The 12,135-nt window shown below is 41.2% G+C and overlaps 1 protein-coding gene across 1 annotated transcript in view; it reads right to left on the bottom strand.

Annotated features, from left to right (window-relative positions):
- The window catches only part of LOC104076564 (transcription initiation factor TFIID subunit 1-like), a 33,030-nt gene extending 20,959 nt beyond the window's left edge, over positions 1 to 12,071 (bottom strand). Inside the window, 14 exon segments of the mRNA XM_009577480.1 lie at positions 252 to 356; positions 441 to 614; positions 718 to 891; positions 1,729 to 1,836; positions 1,932 to 2,059; positions 4,177 to 4,344; positions 4,751 to 4,867; positions 6,127 to 6,328; positions 6,514 to 6,732; positions 7,147 to 7,365; positions 9,442 to 9,683; positions 10,129 to 10,248; positions 11,252 to 11,368; positions 11,960 to 12,071. Of these exon segments, the coding sequence (XP_009575775.1) occupies positions 252 to 356; positions 441 to 614; positions 718 to 891; positions 1,729 to 1,836; positions 1,932 to 2,059; positions 4,177 to 4,344; positions 4,751 to 4,867; positions 6,127 to 6,328; positions 6,514 to 6,732; positions 7,147 to 7,365; positions 9,442 to 9,683; positions 10,129 to 10,248; positions 11,252 to 11,282 (2,007 nt within the window). The 5' untranslated portion in view covers positions 11,283 to 11,368; positions 11,960 to 12,071.
- Positions 12,072 to 12,135: the final 64 nt, after the last annotated feature.

A 12,135-nucleotide genomic window follows, 5' to 3' on the forward strand; every position in this document is an offset into this window, starting at 1 on the left:
AAATTCACTTCCTGCAATTCCCATCATTCCTACAACAATTTTAAAAAACATAGAACAGAGAGATATTTTAAAAAAAGAAAAGCCAAGAACTGAATTATTATCAGTAAACAAAGAGACTTAAACTGGAAATGAAACTGAATCTGTTTTTTTGGAAGTTGAGCATTATTTGTGATTCAATAAACAAGGCATGAAACATTCTGCCTATTACTCCACATTCAACTTTTCAGTCTTCTTGTGCTTGCTTTTCTCACCTGCAGTAACTGGCCTGGATGCAGAGAACCCAGGAACGGAGAAGTGTGACAATAAACAGTCTCTCCATATTTACAGTCTGGAGCTCCTGGATCTTTGCCAGGTTTCTGCAACATGCAATGAAGGTGCAGTTAGCACTCAGTGAGAGGCAGAAGAAAATCACTGTCCAACAGCAAAACCTGCATACTCACCCTTTTGTAGTAATTTTTAATCTTTGTTGCCATGCCAACCTGCATCATTAAAGGGGCATTTTCCTCACTGTATTCAGCAAGGATGAGATCTCCATCCTTGCCAGTTAGGTCCTGTGGTGTGCGCATGAAGAACATTTCACCCCCACCAGAAGCCTGACGCTCCTGCTCTCTCATCTGTGCCAGTGAAAAGACAGGGTTAGGGAAACAGCACATCAAACAGATCTGCTGTGCAAATGGAGCCACAGCAGGCATCAGATACAGAGAAAAATAACTGTACCTTGGCTTTCTTTTTTATGTGCTTCAGCAGAGGTTGCACAGCATGGGGTCCTGGTTGGGACAAGGCACCAAAAGAGTATTTCTTCAGGGGTGGCCGATGAAATTGTCGGAGTTTCATAGGACCCATATGGGTGGGAAAAAATGGCTGGCGAAGTTCCACTGCTGGGATAGAGTGCTAACACAGGAACAAAATGTGTGTTTAGAATGACAGGTACCATCTCAAAACCAAGATCATCCTCTTATCCTGCCAACCCTTATATAACAGAACCTAGCAAAATTTTTAGGTCTGCTAGAAGTAATACTAGTGCATTGGAATTCACTTGGTATCATACATGTTGCCTTTTGACAGAAAGTGCTTAGGTCCATATATAGATCTTTCCTTTCTGTACAGAGACGACTTTAATTTTACTATTTCAAATGGTAACCAATGAGAGGAGCATGCAAAGCCATTATCACTATCAGTGGAAGAGAAGTGCATTTGGAATTACATACATTTTTCCCATTACAGAAGAGGCTGGAATCAGATGAGGTTTTAAAAGAGATCACTGAATACCACAATGAAGGAGGAAAAAAATATCACCTCTTCCCCTAGGGCTAATGAGCAGTAGTTCAAATTCATCATTATCTAAATTATTTTTATAAAATCCAAATTAAAACACACACTAGTAGCAGAAGTACAGCCTCACCTCCTGACTATCTGCACCACTTTCCCCCCTCCCACTATTGCTTCAGAAAGAGTACTACAGAAAGAGACATCAAACAAAAGCATGGCAAGTATGATACAGCAAGATCTAGCACCTAAACCTCAGTTTGATGGGGCAATCAAGAAGTTAGTTCAAACTCACTTGTAACAATTTTCATTAAACAACATTAAAAGTTTCTCTCGTGAACACTTAACTGACCTCTTGTAATCTAAATTCTGTTTTTCTACAAATCGTAAATCATGCTGTCAGCTAGAAACCTCCTACCAAGACACTATCTCTCACTCTATAGCCAACGCTACTGTGACTACCTGAATGATGTTGCCTCCAAAGGTTCCTCGAAGTCCCTGCTGTTTGGGGTAGTAAAACTCATCATTGGAGAGGTTCCAGGGATCCTTCACTTCTGGCTGAGACATGTTCTAATTCAATTTTAAACACAGAGAGAGAGGTGTCAAAAAAATATCACTCCTTCCACATCATTCCCAACCTGCAAGGTGCTAAAGCTTATGCTGACCTGCTGTGGTTCTTCCTTGATGACACCTGTTTTTCCCAACAGGATTCGACTCTTCTTTAGAGAAGATTCTTTCTTGTTCTCCTTGGATGGAGAGTTCAGAGTCATTTCTTCCTTTTCATCAGGAATTTCTAAAACACAAGCAATCACACTTTAGGGAACTTGTCCTAGGGTTCCCTTTTCAGCACTGCAACCACCTACTGAGCTGCAGCTTGGTCCAGACATTTTAGTCTTTTTGCTCAGTTTCTGGGGTGACTGTCCTCCTTCTACACTCCTCCCCCTTTTCCTCCATACAGGTTAATATGAAACAAGCTCAACAAACACAGAAAAGCTCCATGCTTCTTTAGCAGTGAGCAGATTTGAGTTGGAAGAGAGTGACTGTGGGGATTGCTTGGGGTATCCACTGCTCAACACAGAATTTACTAGTAATCTAATCGATAAAAGTACAAGAAATAGCACTTACTCTGCCAAAGCTATTCTAAAGAGTTGACAGTCAAGGCAACAGGAGTTGCTACATGTATTAATAATCCTTTTCTTCCCCACACATATACAACATGAAAGTGAGTCTGAATCCAAAGATAATATGGACCTGAACCCAAAAAAAAAAAAAAAAAAAAAAATTCCAGGAAAATAGTATGAATTTTGAAATTTAGCAATTTGTGAAGCACGGATTCTCCAAGTAAGACTTTCACACAAGAAGCAGGGCCTAGTGACATGAGCTTGGTAAACACTTCATGCACTTCAAACTTGGTATCAACTTCATGCACAGATCCCATGTCACTCTATATAAAATAAGAATGGGTTCACTTTTGTCACTATTTATATAAACATCTGCAATTTTGTGGTGTATTTCAGACTTGGAAAGAAAATACTGCGAGTCTGTTTGTCTTTACTTTAACCAAGCTCCAATTAAGAGTGATTTTCCAGGTTGCTGGCTGTCCTGGTTTCGGCTGGGATAGAGTTAAATTTCCTCCTAGTGCTGTGTTTTGGATTTAGTATGAGAAGAACGTTGATAACACACTGATGTTTTTAGTTGTTGCTAAGTATCCTACTATGCAAGGACTTTTCAGCTTCCCATGCTCTGCCAAGTGCACAAGAGGCTGGGAGGGAGCATAGCTGGGACAGCTGGCCCAGCTGGACAACGGGCTACTCCATACCATATGACATCATGCTCAGTATAAAAATAAGAGGCGTGGTCCAGGAAGTAGCGATTGCTGTTTGGGCATTGCTCGACAAGTGGTAAGCAATTGCATTGTGCATCACTCATTTTGTATATTCTATCATCATCGTCGTTATTATTATTATTATTATTATTATTTTCCCTTCCTTTTCTGTTCTATTAAACTGTCTTTATGTCAATCTGTGAATTTTACTCCCCCCTCCCCCCATTCTTTCCCCCATCCCACTGCGGGAGGTAAAGGGAGGAGTGAGCGAATGGCTGTGTGGTGTTTGGCTGCCTGCCAGGTTAAACCACAGCACTGGCTAATACCAAAACATTCCAATCAATACCTACAGAAATTCTTAGAACTGACCCACTTTCCTGAGGAAGGAAATGCAATCCAAGTTATATAAAAGTGTAGCAAGATAAGCCTATCCTTAAATTACATGCTTGAAGATTACCAACACATACATCTAAGAGAAAGTGGTGATTTTAGTGGTCCAAATAAGACAAAAATCTCTCCAGCTTGTAGCAATATAAGCAGGGAATACATTCAAATCAAACTCCAGGAATACTGAGTAATTTTGTAGCAGCAAAATGCTGACAGGTATTATGCAAAGTCATTGCTCCCATGTGCCATTACCATAGCCTGAAAGAGGCTTAAGGAATCCGCTTCTTCAGGCTTTGAATACAAGCCATGCTGCGAATGGCATGGGCTAGTTTGTGGTTTACTTCTCTACCTTCCCTCTCCAAACCAACACACATGCAAGTAAAATTAAGACAGTCGCTTCCAAAACACACCAAGAGTCAGATTAATTACGTTAAATTTAGGGCGTTAATTTTTACTCTCCTGTTACTGCTTTTAAGTTGGGAGCTGAAAGTATATACCACACCATTAGAGTTGTTAGCGTTGCCTTCTTCTGCTTAGGCCTTTGATTACTTGCAAACAAATTATCTTCAAAAGCCAGAACAAAGAAAGGCCGTAAGTATTGCCCCAGTCCATTTATTTCCATGTGACTATAAATTCTTGCTTCCGTTTCCACTTGTCTTTTCCCATTTGAGTCAAATTTCTGCATGCCATAAACATACCTAGAATTATGTTTTCATCATTTGGATCAAGTGTTAAGACAGGGGGATCCAAGTAGGTTTCCATTGCCTGATCATCCCAGATGATATTGTCTTCCCAACGGCCATATACTAACTCTTCATTATCAATTGGGAAAATAGAGTACCAGGGCTTGTCTTCATCCAGGGAAACTGCAACAATCATAAGGTAGAATCCTTAAAGAGTTTTATACACTACCTTGGCAGAAAACCATTTTGGAGCTCATCCCCACATCTTATTCCCTCAATCTTCCCCATCTTTCAGGGCTTTCTGAGGCAGGACCTCTAAAAGGCAAAAGAAAAGTCATCTTGGAAGCAAAGAGGAAGCAGAGCCCCAAGTCTCAGCTTTACCAACGCTTAAGAGATTTTGCTCCATTGAAACACAGAGAACCTCCAAGAATGAAATAGGGCCTCTGACAGGTTTTAGAGCAAACAAGTATCCCTTTCATCTACACCTTGTTGCCAAAAAAGGACCCTGCTATTACATATAACACAAGTCTATTCAGAAACACGTGTCACTTGCACCTATTCATAGGCCAAAGATTGACATCCTCATTACCTTGCTGTTCAGGGACCTGCTTTTCTTTGCCCTTTGCTATACCGAGGACTCCTGCTACATTTGGTTTCTGTGCTAGTGGAATGGGTGGATTGAGCAAAGAGCCACTGCGGTTCAAACCTAGAGAAAAGGAAAACAAAAGTAAGGTTAGCTTGAGTGGGAGGATTAGGGGGCATCGCACTACCTTAAATCAGAACTTGGGGGTTGTATGGAGAGTGGTTTCCAGCCTGAACCAGGATGGGCCTACTGCTCATATCACAAAGAGCATCATATGTCAATAGCACAGGTAAGACTTACAAAACCACATTCACCCACAGCTTACTGCTGGAGTTTGCAGCCTCTTCAAAGTTATGTTTGGCTTGCTTTGCATATGCTGTATGATAATGCATAAGGTGCATTTCTGTATGGTCCCTACAAAAGCCTTGAGCAGACAGTTGCCATTGACAGAACAGTTGGTCTGGCCTCCAGCAGCTTCCTGTCTTATGTCAGACTGTCATAGAAAAAAGGATGGCCAAGCAGACCACAAGGAGTCTTTCTTGGAAGGCAGCTTCTCCCAGGGCAGACCAACTCATCTATGCCAACATCACTTATGTCACTTAAGTTAGTGCTTCTGGAAGGCATAAGACCTAATGCACATGAGCAGACCAACCATGTTTAACATGTTACTGTAGCACTTGATTGGACTCAAACACAGCGAGCCCAGGTCTGGATAATTCAGGCACAACTGTGCTGAAATGAAAATTGTTATAAAAAGCTATCCCCAATTCACGTACCCAACTCCTCAGAGTGTCTTATACTCATAGCTGAACAGTAAAGGATTGACACTAGTACCTAATAAAGATCTGACATTCCCATTAGTTTTTCCTTGTAGAAGCAGGATAAGATATAACACGCAGATGATAAACATTCATTCTACACAAACAATTTAAATTTAAAATGCATCTGTGTCTAAGAGAAGTCTGAGGCTTGTAAGAATTGTTACCTCCTACCTAGAAAAAATGGAATACCGTTATTAGTTCAGGAGAAACTTCAGAAGACTTTTACACAATTCTTCCAATTAAAAAAACATATAAAGAAAATTCCATTGGCCTATAAACAGCAGACGTCCTAAGTGTAGCATTGCTTGATACTAATGTAGATGGATCTAGCATGTGATATTCCACATGGAGAGAAGAAATCCAGAGTTGATATTTTCTTCAACAGAAGGGACCTACTCTGTTTTCGGAAGGAAAGCAAGAGTCTCAGAATTCTGAGCAGAGCTGTGATTTTGCCAAAAAACATTCCCTGACAGGAAGAATTATGTTCTGTATTTGAGATGAAAGCATGGAATGAGTCAGCTCAACTACAGCAAGTACAATTCATATCAGACCATTGATTACCTTGTTGGGCATTGTATGCAGTGGCATTTCTAGTCATGCTGGATGGCAGCCAGCCTGCCAAACTTGCCCGCTGTGTCTTAGTCCCTTTGTGCTTGACATCTTCTCCATTCCAGATAACATCATCCTCCCATTGGAGCTGTGTCACCATAAGGAAGTGCTCATCAGCTAGCAGATCATCCTTCCCATCCATCAACCCTGCATCCTAGAAGGAAAGAATAGTTGCTTGAAGACCTGCATTGACTTTATACTTTCAAACTAAAGGAGGAAAATTAAGTCTCATTTTGCATGGTGCACAACCATCCACCGGCCCATCACCAAGCTCTCATTGTGCAGCAATCCCCAGTGCCACACACATCTCCACACCTTCCCCCACAGTTCGCCTCTCACCCCCTCATCTGTGTGTCCTTTAACCTCCTGCTCCTTCTTCTCTTTCAGCTTGAAACCATAATCAAATCCACTGCCATCTTCAGGGATCCCCAGCATATCATACCAGAGCTGTGCTGGGCCATAGCGCCATTCTGCCACTTTAGGCTTCGTATCTGTCACTTTGTCTGTATCACCAGTTGACTGGGAAAATTTTGATTCCACAGGTGCCATCATGGTAATCTGAAGCACAGCAAAGGAGGGAATGGTTACACTGATGGTCTATCTAAGAAGTTTCTTCCTTCCAAGTTTCCCAGTTTGTTCTCAGAGGAGAAAAGTATTTCTAAGAAGTGCTTTTCCATACTTACTAGCTGCCTTAAGAATGTTCTGCAATTAGACTTCCAAGAACACAGAGATTTCTTCTTGATACAAAGAGGAAAAGCTCTCCTATTGATCCTGTACCACAGATGCAGCCTTCTCAGTACTGAAGTCACTGACTAGTATCTGGAGAAGAGTTTCTGCACAGCTGGAATACAAGCCAACCTTGTCCTCCAGTTTTACTTTGGAGGAAAAGCTCTTTACTCTAAAAGTCGCTGTCCAATCCACTACTATCCCCAGTGCTAGCTGGCAACCCTCTCTAAGCCTCAGATATCCCACCTCATCATCTGAAAGGCACTGCTCAGGAGGGGGAGGAGCAGCAAATTCATATTCCCAAGCAGATTTTCCTTCCATTCCACTGTCAACTACAACTTCACCCTCCTGTATCTGCACTTCTTGTGCCAGCTCCCGATGTTTCTTCTTGCGTTTCCTTCGGGCACTACGCCAAACTGATGGAACATTCTTTCCAGGGCCAAAGAGACGCAGGAAACGCAGCACCTAGAATAGGAAAAAACAAGAGGGTCAGAGAAAAAAAACCTGTGGAATGCTTGTCTGTCTTTCCCTCACCTGAAAAGCAGTAATGAAAGAGAGCACTGAAATTCAGAAGCCTGGCCTGTACTACAATCCCAACCCCTGATGCAATCAACAATCTCTTGGTTATACTTGAAAAAAAGTTTCTGATCCATGTTTGATAGATCCTTCCTTTTCAAAAGGATTTATTCTTAATTTCAGACACAAAGAAACTCAATAGAGGGAAGAAAGATTGCCTTTACATATTGGGCATGTGGTAAGACACCACCTGGAAATAATTATTTTCATTTTGAACAATCCACAACCTTCAGAAAGACACATGGAGACTGAAGAAGAGTTGATAAAATTATTAGCAAAAGAGACAAAGCTAGAAGACAGTTATATAAAGCAGAGATTTCTTAAGCAACCAGATAAAGACAAATACCACCGTCCAGAACTAATACTCATTTTTAATTCCATTATAATGCAGTTCCCCTATATGCATACTGCATACCTCCAAAACCTACGCTAATGACAATGACAAACTTTCTCTTCTGTTTCTTCTGCGATTATGATTGCTGTTTTTTAAGCACTGATAATGGTTTCTTCAGAGCGCTCTTGTAAAGACGGAAAGCGTTATTCCCAAATTAACTGACAGATTTAGGAAACAGGACTTAGAACCAAAGATTCGTAAAGAGACATCCTATTAATGTTCCCTGTTAATCTGTTATGCCGATTCCCAAAGGAAATAATGTTTATATGACTACTCTGTCCATCTCTGCCCACATCTACATTATCCTTCCCAAAACTCCCCCAGATTACTTCTGAACCCTTTGGCCAGTTTCAATGACCTTTCACCAAGGACAAAGGTCTCAGACATAGTTAGGCTGCTAAAACAGTTTAATGAAACACAAAGTCTGCTTCTCCACATGCTATTTTAAGTGGTTTCATCAAGAAAAACAGTGCTACATTAACATGCACATGCTCAGATATCAACTTATAGCCAAATCTACAGGATTTCAGGCTTTGCCAGCTCTAGTGCTCATGAATTAATTATGAAAAGTGCTCAGCATTAACAGCTTGCACTGATTTCTGCACCCACGAGGCACATTCAACACTGAACCAGTCCCTGAATTACATGTTAAGCACCAAAGAAATGAACACACCAACTGATACAAAATACAGTAACACAGGAAACACCAAATCTGCAGAAGCCAAGAGAGCATCCAGAAGGCTAACTTCTGTGCTAGAGCCTCACCTAGATTTCTAATAGACAGAGGTTAGCTAAATCATTAAAACATGACATTTAATTATGCAGATTGCTCAGTTCCTTACACACGGCCTGTGATGGAGACACACATAAAACCAAGTTATCCTGGCTCACAACCATCTGTTTGGCAACTATAAGCTCATCTTTATTCTCCTTCCCCTCCCACATTTCCTCTCCTCCTTTAAAACTTTCAAAATAATTATTGAAATACGTCGACTACATTTGCTATTTGGGAGCATTTAGGAAAGAATTGTAATGAATTCGCTTTGTGCAAAAAACAATCTTTCTTTCAATCAACTTGTTATTGAGCTAATTTCTGATGCATACTCAGAGCAGAGGGAGGATTAAGTAAAGGATATAGATCACAAATTGTTTCAGGAAGAGCACACCAAGTTTAGGACAGCATGAAAGGAGGAGCAAATATTTGCCAGAAAAGCCAGAAAGCAGACAGATTAGCATTATGTTTTTTAATCATCTGGTAAAAGTATTCTCTACTACCTCAGAAAACCAGTTTTCACAAATCAACAGGCCTGTACTATGGTCTTACAAAACAGCAAAACATTATTTCACACCCTGATTTATATGATGCTTTTTAAGAGGCTCCTGCACATGGCAGGAAAAGCATTACATGTTAAGCAGTCTGGAAACAGCAGCACACAGAAACTAAAGACAGTATTGATGTGAGCAAGAACATCTATGCGATTACTTACTACATACCCTTTATACTATACGATTCATATTTAAAGGGCTTACAGGATACAGTTTCTGTCACTTCCACATATCTCTTACAATACCTTGCCTGGTCGAAATTCCGGGAAGAGCTCTGTAACACTTGGCAACTGTTTGGTAGCATCTCGCTGCATGATTCCTGCAAGAGGAAGTGTGAGTTTGCCTTCCTTGGATTCTGCCTGCCTGGCTTCTTGAGGTCCCATCTCTGACTCAGAATCAGAGCTGCTGCTGAAATCCACCTTGTCGGAGGCAGCAGAGGAAGGAGCAATGATGGAGGGCAAAATGATACCGTCTCCATCTTCAGATACTACAATAGAACAAGCACCTTATAAACAAACAGGTTTCCTTCCTGTCCCCTAGTACAACCCCATAATGCCACATCTACTGTTTATACCAAGTTATGCAAAAATTAAGCCTCTGCAGGTGTTATGAATACCATTCTGGTTTAACCTTTCATTTTATCCTAAGCGTTCCAGATGAATTTCCCAGCCACAACTGAGAGGATGAGATAAAAAAGCAGTTTCATTGTCAATATCAGTATTTTAACAATCACTGGAAATACACTATTTCATCCTACATTTCAGACAATCCTATAACATTGCGTATCAGGACAAAGACCCACCTTTAGATGCAGTCTGCAGACCGAATTTTGACGACGCATGGTGCTTGCCACAGAACGAACTGCTACACAGCAGTGTTTGCTTCCTTCTGACATTCATATTGCCAGAGAGAAGAAGAAAGTCTTCACTCACCAGTGGCAGCTGCATCTTTTTCATCTTCTTTTTTTCCAGGTACTGGAGGTGGTGGTGGCGGCGGCATCAACTTGGAATCAATATCTTCACAATCAGCATCGTAATCATCCTCATCTTCATCTAACCAGTCAGGAGACAAGACTGCATACTAAGCAGACAATAAAAGGGAACCAGGCGCCCTTCCCATTTATACTATCTCATACCTGTCCCAACCTGATGAGAAGACCATGTCTTCTCATTAGTAAGGAGACCATTCTCATTTTGTAACTAGATGAAAACTCTTACAAGTCCAGCTTTCTGCACAGACTCATTTGCAAGATTGAAATTTAAGAAAGAGAGGGAAGGAGGGAAAAAGGCAAACTGACAGAAAGATGACTGAAGCACTTAAAATATATATATTTGTATATTCTGCTATCACCTTCCCTTATTCACGCTTTGCAGAACAAATAAAGCTGCTAAAGAAGTAAGAAAAATGTGGTTAAAAAGCCCAAATTACCTTTACATCCCACTAACCACAATGTGTCAACAGAAAGGTTACGTGTAAGACAGCTTTAAGGGATATGCAAAGATTTAGCATTTGCATTAGCAGCTACTGAAAGGGAAAAGCTGCATGTTTTTGAAAATCTGTTCTAGGCCAGACAGAGAACCCTGGGACCTACAAAAGAGCCAAAGTGCCTTCTGCAGAAAGTCATTTCAGAAAAAGAATTCAAGGGTAAAACAGGAGAGGGATGTTAAGATTGAAGTGACTGTCTAAGGGATCAGGACGTTATCTCTATCTTTGAGTATCTCTGAGAAGCACCTGGCCTCCTGCATAACTCTCTTCCTAAAGAACACAGGTTAAATAAACATTAGCAGGTATCAGGTATTCTCTGCAGGGGATCCCAGAGCAAAAGGAGGATCCTGGTTTCTCTTCTGAGTATAGTTTAACTTTAATGAGGTATTAATTCCTTAAAAAAGATATCAAGCAGTGGCTTCATCCAGTGAACACAGTTTCATAAAGGCTTATATTGGGTTCTTGAAGCAAGGAGTGAAAAGGCACAATGTTACCTGTATAAGAGACTGTCAAGGCCCATTGCCCCAAAATACCTTCTACAGCTAAAGCTGTAATGCTAATCCCATTTACCTGGTCTTCGAACTGGCTGCAGGTTGCCCATTGCCTGCTTATACCTACGGCTCTCATCTTCTGCCACTTCATTAATATCTGAATAATCAACAGCATCTTCCGTGCTCTTAACCCAGCCTAGGAAGAAAAGAAATCTAGTCACACAAAACTTTATCCTAATATACATTACTAACTTCAGACTTCACTATGTACATATGAATCCTTTCCTATGCTTCCTTTTCTTAGAGAAACAAAAACATCTGATTAACATCTCCCATTGGAGTATTTTTCCTCTCATTCGAGCCAAAAAGCTCCAAGAGCTCTGAATTTCCCCTAAAAATTGGTAAGTAATCAACTTTAACACAAGGAACACCTTTCACTTACTCAGTGAAACTGTTCAACAAGCTCAGAAATAAAAAAAAGAAACATTGTAATACTGTGCACTAAGTAGACTTGTTTAACACAGGATAAAGATTTATTTATGAGGGAGAAGAGACAAGTGAAAAAAAAAAAAGAAAGAGAACAAGTGCAAAAGTGACCAGGAGATAATGTGGGATTCACTCTGGCAAGAAGGAGAAGACAAGGCCTTTGCCACAGGACCTCTGACCAGATAACATCACGATATTCCTTGCAGCCCCAGATGACCTGGGTGCGTGTCTTCCTCTCCAGTAAGAGCTCTGATCCTGTAACCCATCTGTCATTTAACTGCAGGGTACCCCAGCGCCTAACCTTCCTCATCCAGGTGGGCGCCATCGGCCTCCGGGCTGTCCTCCTCGCTGGCTGTGATCTCAGTGATCAGGTTACCCAGTCCCAGCACACCCAACCCGGCCAGGTGCTTCTTGGATTCCTGGAGAGACGAGAGCTACGTCCCAGCTGGGAGGCTCCGCCAGCCAGGCCGGGCCTAG

This window comes from Fulmarus glacialis, unplaced genomic scaffold (assembly GCF_000690835.1).
Source record: "Fulmarus glacialis isolate BGI_N327 unplaced genomic scaffold, ASM69083v1 scaffold13435, whole genome shotgun sequence".
Classification (NCBI taxonomy): domain Eukaryota; kingdom Metazoa; phylum Chordata; class Aves; order Procellariiformes; family Procellariidae; genus Fulmarus; species Fulmarus glacialis.